Raw genomic sequence first — 15185 nt, 5'->3', positions numbered from 1 at the left:
TTGAACAAACTTGAAGGGCTGAAGTTAGGACCCAAAGTGGTGAACTGGGTCAGAAACTGGCTGTCGGACAGACGCCAGAGGATGGTGGTTAATGGAAGTCGCTCGAAGGAAGGAAAGGTGACTAGTGGAGTCCCTCAGGGTTCGGTGCTGGGGCCAATCCTGTTCAATATGTATGTAAGTGACATTGCTGAAGGGTTAGAAGGAAAAGTGTGCCTTTTTGCAGATGATACCAAGATTTGTAACAGAGTAGACACCGAAGAGGGAGTGGAAAATATGAAAAAGGATATGCAAAAGTTAGAGGAATGGTCTAATGCCTGGCAACTAAAATTCAATGCAAAGAAATGCAGAGTAATGCATTTGGGGATTAATAATAGGAAGGAACCGTATATGCTGGGAGGAGAGAAGTTGATATGCACGGACGGGGAGAGGGACCTTGGGGTGATAGTGTCCGAAGATCTAAAGGCGAAAAAACAGTGTGACAAGGCAGTGGCTGCTGCCAGAAGGATTCTGGGCTGTATAAAGAGAGGCGTAGTCAGTAGAAGGAAGAAGGTGTTGATGCCCCTGTACAGGTCATTGGTGAGGCCCCACTTGGAGTATTGTGTTCAGTTTTGGAGACCGTATCTGGCGAAAGACGTAAGAAGACTTGAGGCGGTCCAGAGGAGGGCGACGAAAATGATAGGAGGCTTGCGCCAGAAGACGTATGAGGAGAGACTGGAAGCCCTGAATATGTATACCCTAGAGGAAAGGAGAGACAGGGGAGATATGATTCAGACGTTCAAATACTTAAAGGTTATTAATGTAGAATAAAATCTTTTCCAGAGAAAGGAAAATGGTAAAACCAGAGGACATAATTTGAGGTTGAGGGGTGATAGATTCAGGGGCAATGTTAGGAAATTCTATTTTACGGAGAGGATGGTGGATGCCTGGAATGCGCTCCCGAGAGAGGTGGTGGAGAGGAACACGGTGACTGAGTTCAAAGAAGCGTGGGATGAACACAGAAGATTTAGAATCAGAAAATAATATTAAATATTGAACTAGGCCAGTTACTGGGCAGACTTGTACGGTCTGTGTCTGTGTATGGCCGTTTGGAGGAGGATGGGCAGGGGAGGGCTTCAATGGCTGGGAGGGTGTAGATGGGCTGGAGTAAGTCTTAACAGAGATTTCGGCAGTTGGAACCCAAGCATAGTACCGGGTAAAGCTTTGGATTCTCGCCCAGAAATAGCTAAGAAGAAAAAAAATAAATAAAAAAAAATTTGAAATTGAATCAGGTTGGGCAGACTGGATGGACCATTCGGGTCTTTATCTGCCGTCATCTACTATGTTACTATGTAACCTTCGGTCTGTCCCAGTCCGGCAACTCTTATGTGAGCCAAGTCTAGGACAATCAAGCCATTGTGGCATCACTGCAGAGGTTGGCTCTTAGGCATCACAATCGGAGCTCTGAAATGTTGATACTTTTTGGGTTTCTGCCAGGTACTAGGGACCTGGGTTGGCCACAGTTGGAAACAGGATACTGGGCTTGATGGACCTTCAGTCTGTCCCAGTATGGCAATTCTTATGTTCTTATGTGAGCCAAGTATAGGACAATCAAGCCATTGTGACATCACTGATGAGGTTGGCTCTTAGGCATTGGTGGAATGAGGCATTATGAGCTGAGATTGTGATCTCAGCTCTGGAATGTTGCTACTCTTTGGGTTTTTGCCAGGTACTTGGGACCCAGTTGGCCACTGTTGGAAACAGGATACTGGGCTTGATAGACCATTATGGCATTTCTTATAAAGGGTCTCACTCGAGGTCTTATAATCAGTGAGCTGGGATTAGAAGTGAGGCACAGGGAATTAAATGGAACCACCCAGGGTGACAGAGAGAGTTGGTAGCATTGGCGAGTCTTGAGCTTATGCCCCCAGATTCCTCCTGATTCTCAGTGCTAGCTTTAACCCTGAGACCTGCCCCCCCCCCTCCAAGTTGTGTTTGGTGTGTGACATTCTCATAATCATTTTTCTACCTCTCACTGGTGCCTATTTTTCTGTGCTTTTGCCAGGTGGGTCCCTCTGGGTCAGGGAAAAGTACCATCATTCGTCTGCTTTTCCGATTTTATGATGTTCGGGGTGGCAGCATCAAGATAGATGGACAGGACATATCCAAGGTAAGGGATCTTTGGGTGAACTTCATGGCCAGGGCTGAGGGAGCTTCTCATGTTAGCTTGTCTGTGTGATTCTGGGGTGACCTGCAAAATCTCACAGCTACAAGAGAGCGCTCTCCATTCTGTTTGTTTGTTCTTTAGAGGACTTTTTATTAGAAGCTCAGTCAACATTACAAAGGTAATGTAATATAAATCAAACATAAGGAGCAAAAGAAATCACACATAAAGACTCATAGAGGAGCTATAACCCCACCCCCTCCTTCCTCCACCAGACTATAGAATAAATGAGCAATGAATGTCCGTAAACAAATTCTGTGATCAATAAGTTAAAAGGGCGTCTTGTGCTATGTGCTCTCCATTGTGTCTAATGCAGATTTTTGGGAGTCCTGCAAGATCTCACAGTGCAGAAAATAATCTTGTCCTCTTTACATAGGAGCGACCAATGGAGTATCACTGGTCTGGACTGGCCTGTCACCACCCTATTTTCTTTCTGAGAAGAGATGGTTGTCGTCTGTTTTCATGGCTGAGTGAAAAGAGACGGTGAATCCAAACCAACAGACAACTGTCTCGTCTCAGCAGGACAACAGAATGATGATTGTCCCCTCCAGAAAAGCGACTTCTCTCTAAAGAGGACAGTGACCTTTTGATGTAGCAGTGGGATCCTGTAGGAAGGCCAAGGGGTTATACATGGTTCCTTGCAATGCAGTCTCCAAATTTGTTGTCCATGGTCTGTGAGAGAGATACCCAAAATTTGGCTCAGGCCCTTGCATATGTGAATGTCCTTATGGGCAGGCTACTCTGTGATTATCTATGTTTTGTGTCTGTTTGTTTAGCAGCGTCTCCAGTGTGATGTTGTAGGTTGCTTTACATTGGTCACAGGTTCCATAGTGTTTTATTCTATGGATCAGCTTGTAGGTGGTTCTTGATATCTACAAGGTTGGGATGACATGCTGCAGTTTGAGATAGTTAATGACTTGCATTGCATCCTTGTAGTATAGAAAGCAAGTTCAGTTCTGTAGCGCCTGGTAGACTGGTATAGTCCATACAAATGGGTTATATACCTCACTGCTATCAGCAAGTGGAGACTGAGCACAAACTTGTACAGTGGTACCTCGGTTTACGAGTGCACTGGTTTGCGAGTGTTTTGCAAGACGAGCAAAACATTTGCAAAATCAGTGCCTCGGAAACCGAGCATGGCTCGATTTACGAGCACCCCCCCCCCCCCGCAATCCGGCACCCTCCCCCCTGCGATCACGCACCCCCCCTTGCCTCGAAACGGCACCCCCCCGCCACGATCCGACCCCCCCGACACAATTGGGCACCCCCCCGCCGCTTCTTACCCTCATCTTGAAGATCGGCCCTCGTCTGCTGGGCTTTGAGCATGCTCAGATGCTCAAGGCCCAGCAGACGAGGAGTCCGATCTTCTAGAGTGCCCAGATGAAGGTAAGAAGCGGCGGGGGTGCCGGATCGCATGGGGGGCCTTCGAGGGAAGCAATGCCGGTTCTCGGGGGGGGGGGGGGGGAAAGCATCAAAGCGAGTTTCCATTATTTCCTATGGGGAAACTCACTTTGATAAACGAGCATTTTGGGTTACGAGCATGCTCCTGGAACGGATTATACTCGTAATCCAAGGTACTACTGTATATCACTATAGCTTCCTCGGTCTCCGTTAAAGCAGGTGGTCAACATTTTTATCAATGACCTGGAAAAAGAGGCAGAGTGTGAGGTTATAAAATTTGCAGACGATACCAAACTGTGCGGCAGAGTTAGGTCTAGGGAGGAGTGTGAGGACCTGCAAAGGGACCTGGACAAGCTGGAAGACTGGGTAAACAAATGGCAAATGCGCTTTAACGTGGAAAAATGCAAGGTTATGCATATAGGTAAAAAGAACCCGTTGTTCAAATACAAATTGGGGGGGGCATTATTGGGAGACAGCAGTCTTGAGAGAGACTTGGGTGTGCTGGTAGATGCATCACTGAAGCCATCTGCACAGTGCGCAGCAGCCTCAAAAAAAGCCAACAGGATGCTGGGCATCATAAAGAGGGGCATAACAACCAGGACGCGGGAAGTCATCATGCCATTGTATAGAGCTATGGTGCGTCCACATCTGGAATACTGCGTTCAATATTGGTCGCCGTACCTCAAGAGGGACATGGCAGTGCTTGAGAGAGTCCAGAGGAGAGCAACGAAACTGGTAAGAGGGCTGGAACACTGCCCATACGCCGAGAGGTTGGATAGGCTGGGGCTCTTCTCTCTGGAAAAAAGGAGGCTCAGGGGAGATATGATAGAGACCTTCAAGATCATGAGGGGCATAGAGAGGGTGGATAGGGACAGATTCTTCAGGCTGAAGGGGTCAACAGGCACGAGGGGGCATTCGGAGAAACTGAAGGGAGATAGGTTCAGAACAAATGCAAGGAAGTTTTTCTTCACCCAAAGGGTCGTGGACACTTGGAATGCGCTACCGGAGGAAGTGATCAGGCAGAGTACGGTACAGGGATTCAAACAGAGATTGGACGGATTCCTGAGGGATAGGGGGATCGTGGGATACTGAGAGAGGTGCTGGGATGTAACACAGGTATAGAAAGCAAACCAAGTAATAAGTATAGAAAGCCAACCAGGTCGTGCATGTGCAAGACCGGAGGGTTAGGACTTCGATGGGAAGATAAAACTCAATGGGAAACCAAGGTGGCAAGGGGGCCCCTTCTGGTGTCTCAGACAGGCCGTGACCTGTTCGGGCCGCCGCGGGAGCGGACTGCTGGGCAAGATGGACCTGTGGTCTGACCCGGCGGAGGCACTGCTTATGTTCTTATGTAAGCCTAATTCAGCTCCCTTCTTAGTACTGTTGGAATTTTTTTTTGGACTCCTGGGTTCCCCTTTTGTGCCGGATATAACTTGGACAGGTTCTGTTTGGGGATCCATCCGACCTCGGGGGTGTTAAACCCAGCGGATCTCGTGCTGGGTCCTTCCCCCCACCTTCCTCCACCTCCCCACATTTTTGTAGAGGTGCCTCAGCAGGTGGCCTGGCCCCCTGGTTGGTCAGCCCTCCAGCTCTGAGAGCCGTGGAGTCTTCTGATTAAGTGAAAAAAAAAAAAGGGCTCAGTTCTCTTTAAAACTGTCATTTGTATTGGGGGGGGGGGTTCTCATCTAACCGGCACTTTTATTACAGCTAGAGCGTTTCTCAGCACGAAGAGCGCTTTTAAGAAGGATAAAAATGCTCATTGTGCTCCAGACACGAAGTACTCGTGGCCGGCCTGTGCTAGTGTTGTGCAGGCCGGAGCGGTGGGGGAGTCTTGTCGGCAGCGGTTGCCAGCGGCCAGGGCACCTTGCCACAAGTACATCGCGAAGGATTCCCTTACTGCCGGAGCGGCTGGGGATTCCCTTTTCGTGTCGGTCGGTTCCTTGGCCTCAGCGTCAGGAAAGTCCCAGGCTCTTCAGGCACGACAGGCCGCAGGAGCTCCAATTTTGGCAGTTTCAGGTCCAATTTCGGCGGGAACCTCCTCCTTCATTTCGGTTACCTCAAGTGACCTTCCCCCTGTTCTGGAAATACAAGGGGCAAGGTATTGCAGGATCCCCTGCTGGGGCAGGGAGTTCCTTGGTGCCACTGGGGGTCTTTCTCACTGAATTCATGTTAGCTCTTTGTAAAGCTTATGTGCTGGCGGCTCAGTGTCCACTTGAGGGGGGGGTGGTTTGCCCTCGAAGTCTTCCCCATACAGCGGCAGTTTTGCCCCCCCTCTCCTCCTCTCTCATCCAAGCGCTCGAGGGTTTCTTGGGATGAAGATTTTTGCTCAGAGGAGCAAGATGTTATTGATGAGAACCTGGACCCTTGGGGAGATTTCCAGGATCCTCTTGGCGGGTTGGATTCTGCCAGCGAGGGGTTCGAGCACCTCCCAGCTGGTGAAGATGCAACTGTGGTGCACATCCCGGCTATACCGGGATACAACTTATTTCGTCAGGACAGAGAGGGAAAGTCAGGGGGAGGGGTGGCACTATACATTAAAGAAGACATCAAAACTACCAGAATCACAGATGTCAAGTACACCGGGGAATCCCTCTGGGTGACCCTGGCCAGAGGCAGGGAAAAATGCCTGTATCTTGGTGTAGTATATAGACCTCCAAGACAACTGGAAGACAAAAACTCCGAATTAATTGAAGACATAGAGAATATCACTCTACGGGGAGACACTGTTCGGCTAGGGGACTTCAACATGCCTGACGCAGATTGGAACTCATACTCAGCAACAACCAGCGGCAGCAGGAGACTGTTAACATCCATAAAGGGAGCACGACTCAAACAAATGGTATTGGAACCCACTAGGGCCCAGGCGATCCTGGACCTGGTACTCACCAACAGGGATAGCGTCTCGAAGGTCTCGGTAGGAGATACGCTAGGCTCCAGCGACCACAACATGGTGTGGTTCTACCTCAGGAAAGGTTTCCCTAGATCAAACACGAAAACAAAAGTACTGTTGGAAAATCCGGTAGCCTTGACATATGATACTATTTTATTTGGAACAACAATGAGAGCAAGGAGTCAAATCTCATCAAATAAGAACAAACTTTTATTTATTTTGACTGGAGTAGCAGTACAGCAAATAACATACAATTGGAAAAAGTATGACAGATTAAATTATAACTTTTGATGGAATTCTGTATGTCATATATACAAAATGGAACGTACAATAGCAACGCAAAAAGGATATTTTGGTAAATATCAGAAGATCTGGGGACCATTAACAGATTTTTGTAATGAATGATTAACTTTTCCCAAGATAAGATATTTGATTAGAGGGGAAATGGGTAGGTTTTTTATTTTTGTTATTTCATAATATATGATTATATCAATAGTTTCAATGTAATGGTACTTGTATGTAATATTGTGATGGGAGGGATGGGAAGGGAGGATTTTCTATTTAATAAGAATAATTTAAATATTAGGTTTATTACATAATATTTAAAATATTATAGAATATTAATTTGTAATGAATTGTTATACTTAATGTATTATATGAGAGTTAATCAAGTGTGTATTTTTAAATTCATATGAGTTTATCTGCTACACTTGTTGTAACATGCAAAAATGAATAAAGAATTTAAAACAGGAAAACAAAAGTACTCAACTTCCGAGGTACTGACTTCAAACGCATGGGAGATTTCGTCCACCGGACACTGCAGAACCAAGCTACAACCGATGATGTGGAAGCTATGTGGTCATCCCTGAATCTACCAAACATGAAGTGACAAGCCTCTACATTAAATCAGTACACAAACGGCGGAGAAACAACAAACCCCAATGGTACTCCGCAGAAATCTCGCACCTCATCAAGGAGAAGAAAAAAGCATTTATTTCCTACAAACGAACGGAGACTAGGGAAGCTAAACTAGAACATAGGGCGAGGTCAAAACGGCAGTCAGGGAGACCAAACTTCGAGTGGAAGAGACTCTGGCAAAGAACATGAAGAAAGGGGACAAATCCTTCTTCAGGTATATTAGTGATAGGAAAAAGAACACAGATGGGGTAGTACTCCTTAGAAAACCAGATGGGAACTGCGCAGAATCAGATTCCGATAAAGCAGAGCTACTGAATGAATACTTCTGCTCGGTCTTCACCTACGAGGCACCGGGGCACGGTCTGCAGTTGCAGGCAAGGCCCAGCATGGAAGACCCGTTTCAGAATTTCGAGTTCACACCTGGTGACGTCTACTATGAACTGGCAAGATTCAAGGTGAACAAAGCCATGGGACCGGACAATCTACACCCCTGGATGCTCAGTGAGCTGCGTGATGTCCTGGCAGAACTGCTATCAGGACTCCTCAATCTTTCCCTAAGTTCGGGGAGAGTCCCCATAGACTGGAAAACAGCTAACGTCGTTCCACTACACAAAAAGGGTTGCATGGCAGAGGCTGCAAACTACAGACCGGTGAGTCTCGCATCAATAGTATGCAAACTCATGGAAACACTAATCAAACGTAAATTAGACGCAATCTTGGATGAGGAGAATCTACGGGATCCCAGTCAACACGGATTCACCAAGGGTAGGTCCTGCCAATCCAATCTCATCAGCTTCTTTGACTGGGTAACAAAACAGCTAGACTTGGGAGAATCCATGGACGTCGTATACCTAGACTTCAGCAAAGCTTTCGATAGTGTCCCGCATCGCAGGCTGTTGAGCAAGTTGCAATCAATGGGGCTGGGAGAAACACTGGAAGTTGTGTCGGAGGAGAAGCTTCCACCCACACACGCGACTGCAGGGAGGCACAGGCAGGCTTCGCCGGCTTCAGTTTCTTTTCTAAAGTGCCGCAAAGGTAAAGGGGAGGGGGGGAGATAGATTTGGCTGGAGGGAGGGAAGGGGCCGCGCGCGCACAATCGGTGACAACGCGTCTTCCCTCCCTTAAGTTTCTTTACGCTGCAAAGGTGAGGGGGAGGGAGGGAGGTTCTCGGGCCGCTAAATGGCAGTGAGATGGCGAGAGGGAAGGGTGGACGCTGCGGGGATAGGGATGGAGCGGTGAAGGGGACGGCGGGGATGGGGACGGGGTAGTGAAGGGGATGATGGGTTCAGGGACGGGGCAGTGAAGGGGGACAGTGGTCCAGTGACGGGGACAGATTTTTTTCCCCGTGTCATTCTCTAGTCTCGGCCATCTCTAAGAGGTATACCGAGCCTTTTGAGGGCAGTTTGGCCTTGAAGGAGCGTAAGTTGGAGTCCCTTCTTAAACAGAGTTTTGATATGACAGCTCTGGCGGTCCAGGCGGCAATGTGTGGCAGGCTGGTGGCTCAGGCATGTTTTGGCTGGACTGAGCATGTGCTTGACAATAAATCTGAGGATTGGGAATAGCTCAAGCGCAAGATGACAAAGATTGAATTGGTGGTAGCTTATCTTTCTGCCAAGTCGGCGTTTGCAGTGGCAGCTCACCGTACTTTGTAGCTTCGCACTTGGTGGATTCGGTGTCCAAAGCTAAGTTGACAAAGTTTCCCTTTAAAGGATCTTTCTTGTTTAGTGAGGACCTGGACAAGTTAGTTCAGACTCTCACCGATTCTTAGGTGCCTCGTTTGCCTGAAGATAGGCCCAGGCCACTGGCTTGAGGTGGTGCTGCTTGTGGGCATGATTTCCGCAGTTTCTGCCCTGGTCAAGGGGCTGCCTCTTTTCAGTCTCCTGGGCTCTCTAGAGGCAAGTTCTTCATAGAAACATAGAAAGATGACGGCAGAAAAGGGCTATAGCCCATCAAGTCTGCCCACTCTACTGTCCCACCCCATTAAGTCAGAGTGCTGCTCGACCCACGTAGAGATCCCACATGGATGTCCCATTTATTCTTAAAGTCGAGCACGCTAGTGGCCTTGATCACCTGCACCGGTAGTTTGTTCCAGTGATCCACCACCCTTTCTGTAAAGAAATACTTCCTGGTGTCACCACCAAATCTCCCTCCTCTGAGTTTGAGCGGGTGCCCCCTTGTGACTGAAGGTCCCTTAGGAAAGAATATGTCGTTTTCCACCTCGACACGACCCGTGACGTACTTGAATGTCTCAATCATGTCACCCCTCTCCCTGCGCTCCTCTAGAGAGTAGAGCTGCAACTTGCCCAGTCTTTCCTGGTATGAGAGACCCTTGAGTCCGGAGACCATCCTAGTGGCCATTCGCTGGACTGACTCAACTCGAAGTACATCTTTACGGTAATGTGGCCTCCAGAATTGCACACAGTACTCCAGATGAGGTCTCACCATGGTTCTGTACAGTGGCGTTATGACTTCAGGTTTACGGCTGACGAAGCTTTTATTGATACATCCTATCATCCGCCTTGCCTTGGATGAGGCCTTCTCTACTTGTTTGGCAGCCTTCATGTCTGCACTGATGATTACTCCCAAGTCCCGTTCTTCTGAGGTCGTAGCTAGTGTTTCTCCATTCAAGGTGTATGTAGTATGTAATAAGCGATTTATCAAATTTAATAAAACTTGAAACTTCTGCATGGATTTCTGCTGCCGAGATGCATCACCTTACACTTCTTTGCGTTGAAGCCCAGCTGCCATGTTGAGGACCAGTTTTCCAACTTGATCAGATCCTGCGCCATACCATCCGTGAGATCGCTTTCACCTACTATATTACACAGTTTGGCGGCGTCGGCAAACAGCGCTATTTTTCCCTGAAGCCCTCGGGTCAAGTCCCTTATGAATATGTTAAAAAGGGATGGTCCCAGGACTGAGCCCTGCGGCACTCCGCTAGTCACCTCTGATGTCTTAGAGAGGGTGCCATTGACCACCACCCTCTGAAGTCTTCCACTCAGCCAATCATTGACCCATGCCGTTAGTTTCTCACCTAACCCCATCGATTTCATCTTGTTTAATAGTCTACGGTGTGGGACACTGTCAAACGCTTTACTGAAATCCAAGTATACTATGTCCAGAGACTCTCCCGAGTCTAGCTCTCCTGTTACCCAGTCAAAGAAGCTGATAAGATTGGATTGGCATGACCTGCCCCTAGTGAATCCATGTTGACAGGGATCCCTCAGATTCCCCTCATCCAATATCGTGTCTAATTTCCCTTTAAGTAGAGTTTCCATGAGTTTACACACTATTGATGTGAGACTTACTGGTCTGTAATTCGCAGCCTCCACTCTGCAACCCTTTTTGTGCAGAGGAACAACATTGGCAGTTTTCCAGTCCAGAGGGACCCTCCCTGTACTTAGGGAGAGATTGAAGAGCATGGCTAACGGTTCTGCCAAAACATCGCATAGCTCTCTGAGCACTCTTGGGTGCAGATTGTCCGGTCTCATGGCTTTGTTCACCTTGAGTCTTGACAGTTCTCTGTAAACATCAGCTGGTGTGAACTCAAACTCCTGAAATGGGTCATCCATGCTTTGCTTTGCATCCAGCCGAGGCCCGTGCCCTGGTGCCTCACAGGTAAAGACTGAACAGAAGTAATCATTCAGTAGTTTGGCTTTATCGGAGTCAGTTTCCACATAATTCCCGTCTGGCGTTCTAAGGCGTACTATCCCGTTTGTGTTCTTTTTCCTGTCGCTAATATATCTGAAGAAGGATTTGTCCCCTTTCTTGATGTTCTTCGCTAGAGTTTCTTCCATACGAAGTTTGGCCTCCCTGACTGCTGTTTTGACCGCTGCAGACTTTGTCCTGTAGTCAATGTTTGCTTCTTTTTCCCCTATGCGTTTGTATGATAGAAATGCTCTTTTCTTCTCCTTGACGAGGTATGATACCTCATCTGTGAACCATTGAGGTTTCCTTTTTCTTTGTTGTTTGGTTACCGATTTTATGTAGCGGATAGTTGCCTCATGAAGGATCGATTTCAAGGTTATCCACATAGCTTCCACATTATCAGTTACTTCTTGAACCTGCAGCGTCTGGTAGACGAAATCTCCCATGCGTGCGAAGTCCGTGCCCCTGAAATTGAGTACCCTTGTTTTTGTTTGTGATCTAGGGAAGCCTTTCTTAAGGTTAAACCATACCATGTTATGGTCACTGGTGGCTAGCGTCTCTCCCACCGAGACGTCCGAGACGCTTTCCCCATTCGTAAGTACCAGGTCCAGGATAGCCTGGGCCCTAGTGGGCTCTAGTACCATCTGTTTGAGCCGTACTCCCTTCATGGACGTTAATATCCTTCTGCTATCACAAGTTGTCGTTGATAGTGTGTTCCAGTCTACATCAGGCTTGTTGAAGTCTCCTAATAGAACAGCCTCCCCCCGTAAGGTGATATTCTCAATGTCTTCAATTAATTCTGCGTCCTTTTCCTCCGATTGTCTCGGAGGTCTGTATACCACACCAAGGTACAGGCATTTTTCTCCACCTTTGGCCAAGTTTACCCAGATGGATTCCCCAGTATACTTGACATCTGTGATCCTGGTTGTCTTAATGTTCTCTTTGATATAAAGTGCTACCCCACCACCTAACTTACCCTCTCTATCTTGTCTAATCAGGTTGTATCCTGGTATGGTTATATCCCACCCATGAGAGTCTGTGAACCTTGTTTCGGATATTGCTGCTATGTCTATGTCTGCATTAACTATTTCTGTTTCTAGTTCTAGAAATTTATTCCCTAGGCTGTGTGCGTTAACATACATAGCTCTCCACTCTTTCTATTTGCTAAGCTCCTGTTGTGAGCCACCCATTTGAGTCAAATTGTCTCCTAGTGATTCGTTCGCACTAAGGGTACTTACCTCAGATCTAGAAGCGTAATGTTGGTTCGCTACATCAGGATTGTTACTTACTGCTCCGGTGTAAAAGTGAGTACCCACCCCCGACTTCCAGCACATGCAGTCCTGTCGTGGGGCCTGCCGGGGTGCGAGTAGCTCTCCTGCCACCTGCCCTGTCCAAAGACTCCTTGCTGGCACCCTTCTTGGTTCCGGTGGGCACCAGACTAAGGGATTTTTATCCAAAATGGGCAGACATCACGTCCGATTAGTGGGTTCTGGAGGTGATTCGGGACGGCTTTGCTCTGGAGTTCGCCCAGTCCTTGCCAGATTGTTTTCTCGCTTCTCCCTCGCAGGTGGCGTGGAAGCAGCAGGCATTTCGCCAGACCATTCAAAGATTATTGCATATCCACGTGGTGGTTACAGTTCCCCCGCAGGAGTGGGGCATAGGTTGGTACTCGATTTATTTGTGGTGCCAAAGATAAAAGGGACCTTTTGACCCATCCTAGATTTGAAGGGGGTCAACAGGGCTCTTCATGTGCCTTCCTTCCGCATGGAAATTCTGCAGTCTGTGATTCTGGCGGTTCAGCCAGGGGAGTTTCTGACCTCTCTAGATCTGACTGAGGCCTACTTACACATTCCTATTCGGGCCTCCCATCATCGCTTCCTGCGCTTCGCGATCTTGGGGCAACACTATCAGTTTTGTGCACTTCCCTTTGGTCTGGCCACGGACGTTCACCAAGGTGATGGTGGTTGTCGAGGCGGCATTGCGAAAAGAGGACATTCTAGTTCATCCCTACCTGGACAACTGGTTGATTTGAGCGAAGTCATTCCAGGAGAGCACCCGGGTCACGGCTCGGGTGGTGGAATTTTTGTAATTGCTGGGATGGGTAGTCAACCTTGCCAAGAGCCAGTTGTCTCCTTCTCAGTGCCTGGAGTATCTAGGTGTGCTGTTCGACACCTCCTTGGGGAAGGTCTTCCTTCCGGAGGCCCAGGTAAGCAAATTACAATCTCAGATTCGTCTGCTTATGGCGTCCCGGTGTCAATGGCGGATTCCCCCGATGTGGTGAGGTGGTCGCGAGCCCACATGTGTCCTCTTCAGTATGCTCTTCTTTGGAGGTGGTTGCCTCAGAGGTCTAGATCATCCTGTTCTGCTTCCGGGCTTGGCTCAGTGCAGTCTTTGTTGGTGGCTCCAGACCTCCCATCTTGTACAAGGGGCGAGTCTGGACCAGCCGCAGTGGACGGTGCTGCTCACGGATGCCAGTCCGGTTGGGGAGCTCAGTGTCTAGGTCACTCAGCTCAGGGCACCTGGTCCTCGGAGGAGGTTTCTTGGGCGATCAATGTCTTGGAGACCAGAGCCATCCGTCTGACTTGTGGTTCTGGTGGCTTCGGATTGGCCCCGATGGTACGCGGATCTGGTGGCGGATCCTCTTCCTCTGCCTCTCTTGGATGACCTTCTAACTCAGGGTCCCATTCCAATGTTCGATCTGGGTCCCTTCTGTCTTATGGTTTGGCTCTTGAAAAGGGGTCGCCTAGGTAAGAAGGGGTAATCAGATAAAGTGATCTCAACTCTCTTGGGGTCCTGGAGGCTTTCTACCTCTTGGGCTTATGTGAGGGTTTGGGGTCTATTTGAGGAGTGCTGTAATGCACGTGGAGTGGTCTCTTTTTGCGCTTCCCTGTCTAACATCTTAGAGTTCTTGCAGGATGGCCTGGACAGGGGACTGGCTTGATCTTCTCTCCGGTTCAGCTTGTGGTCTTGTCAGCCTTTCATGGGTTGTTGAAAGGTCGGCATTTGTCTGCTATTCCTGATGTGATTCGTTTCTTGCGGGCGGCCAAATTGCTCAAGCCTCCCGTATGACCCTCTGTTCCATCTTGGGATCTGAATCTGGTTCTGTCAGTTCTAGTGCGCCCACCTTTTGAGCCGTTGGGTGACTGTTCTTTGAAGGACCTTACTCTTAAAGCAGTCTTCTTGGTGGCCAGCTAGACGTGTTTCTGAGCTTCAGGCTTTCTCTTGTAGGGCTCCCTTCTTGGAGTTTTCTAGGGAGCGGGTTGTCTTGAGGCCTGTTCTTCCTTTCTGCCAAAGATAGTTTCTCCTTTTCATGTCAATCAGGCAGTGATCCTCCCAGTGTTGGTAGCCGGACGGACTCTTCCGAGCAGAGGCAGTTGCACAAGTTGGATGTCAGTCGGGTCCTTTTTCTCTTCTGTGCAGAGAATCCAGGAAATCAGATCATCTCTTTGTCCTTCTCGCAGGTCCTCATAAGGAGGATGGCACTTCTATGGCTACTATTGCGTGCTAGAATAAGGAGACTATTGCTTCCGCTTATCTTCTGAAGAAAAAGTCTGTTCCAGAGTTTCTCAAGGCTCATTCCACTCAGGGTCATGCAGCTTCTTGGGCTGAGTCTTCTCTTGTGCCTCCAGTGGATATTGGCAAGGCTGCAGTTTGGTCTTCTCTGCATTCCTTTGTCAGCCACTACTGTGTGGATGTTCAAGCGCGTCAGGACGCGGTATTCGATGAACGTGTTCTGGTGTCGGCCCTTCGGGGGTCCCACCCTTAATGGGTACTGCTTTGATACGTCCCATTCGTAAGGACTATACTAGTCTACCAAGCGATACAGAAGGAGAAATTAAGTTCTTACCTGCTAATTTTCTTTTTGTTAGTCTGTAGATTGCTATAGTCGCCCACCCTGTCGTTGTGCGGTGATCGCTCTACTCTTCAATTCCTCTGGAAATGGCCAGATAATTTCTTTTGTAATCCGCCTTGAACCGCAAGGTGTTGACGGAATAGAAATCACTAAAGTAATGTAATGTTTTTGCTTTGCTCGCGTGCAGATTTCGTTTTTTCTGCGGGTTCTAGTATTTTTCTTGGGCCAGGGAAAATGAAGAACAGCAGCTATGGATCAGCTGGCTTAGCTGGTGA

The 15185-nt window shown here is 48.3% G+C and overlaps 1 protein-coding gene across 5 annotated transcripts in view; it reads left to right on the top strand.

Moving 5' to 3' along the window:
* The window catches only part of ABCB6 (ATP binding cassette subfamily B member 6 (Langereis blood group)), a 120042-nt gene that overhangs the window by 83264 nt on the left and 21593 nt on the right, over window positions 1-15185 (top strand). For all 5 annotated transcript variants that reach the window (XR_004539558.1, XM_033945654.1, XM_033945652.1 and 2 more), the window contains exon 15: window positions 2042-2146. Coding sequence is in view for 4 of the 5 variants with exons in the window: in XM_033945654.1 (XP_033801545.1) it covers window positions 2042-2146 (105 nt within the window). In the remaining variant the exon portion in view is untranslated. The remainder of the gene's footprint in view (window positions 1-2041; window positions 2147-15185) is intronic.

This window comes from Geotrypetes seraphini, chromosome 5 (assembly GCF_902459505.1).
Source record: "Geotrypetes seraphini chromosome 5, aGeoSer1.1, whole genome shotgun sequence".
NCBI classification, from domain to species: domain Eukaryota; kingdom Metazoa; phylum Chordata; class Amphibia; order Gymnophiona; family Dermophiidae; genus Geotrypetes; species Geotrypetes seraphini.
Note: the sequence above shows the minus strand (reverse complement) of the source record. Positions and strands in the feature narration are given on the sequence as shown.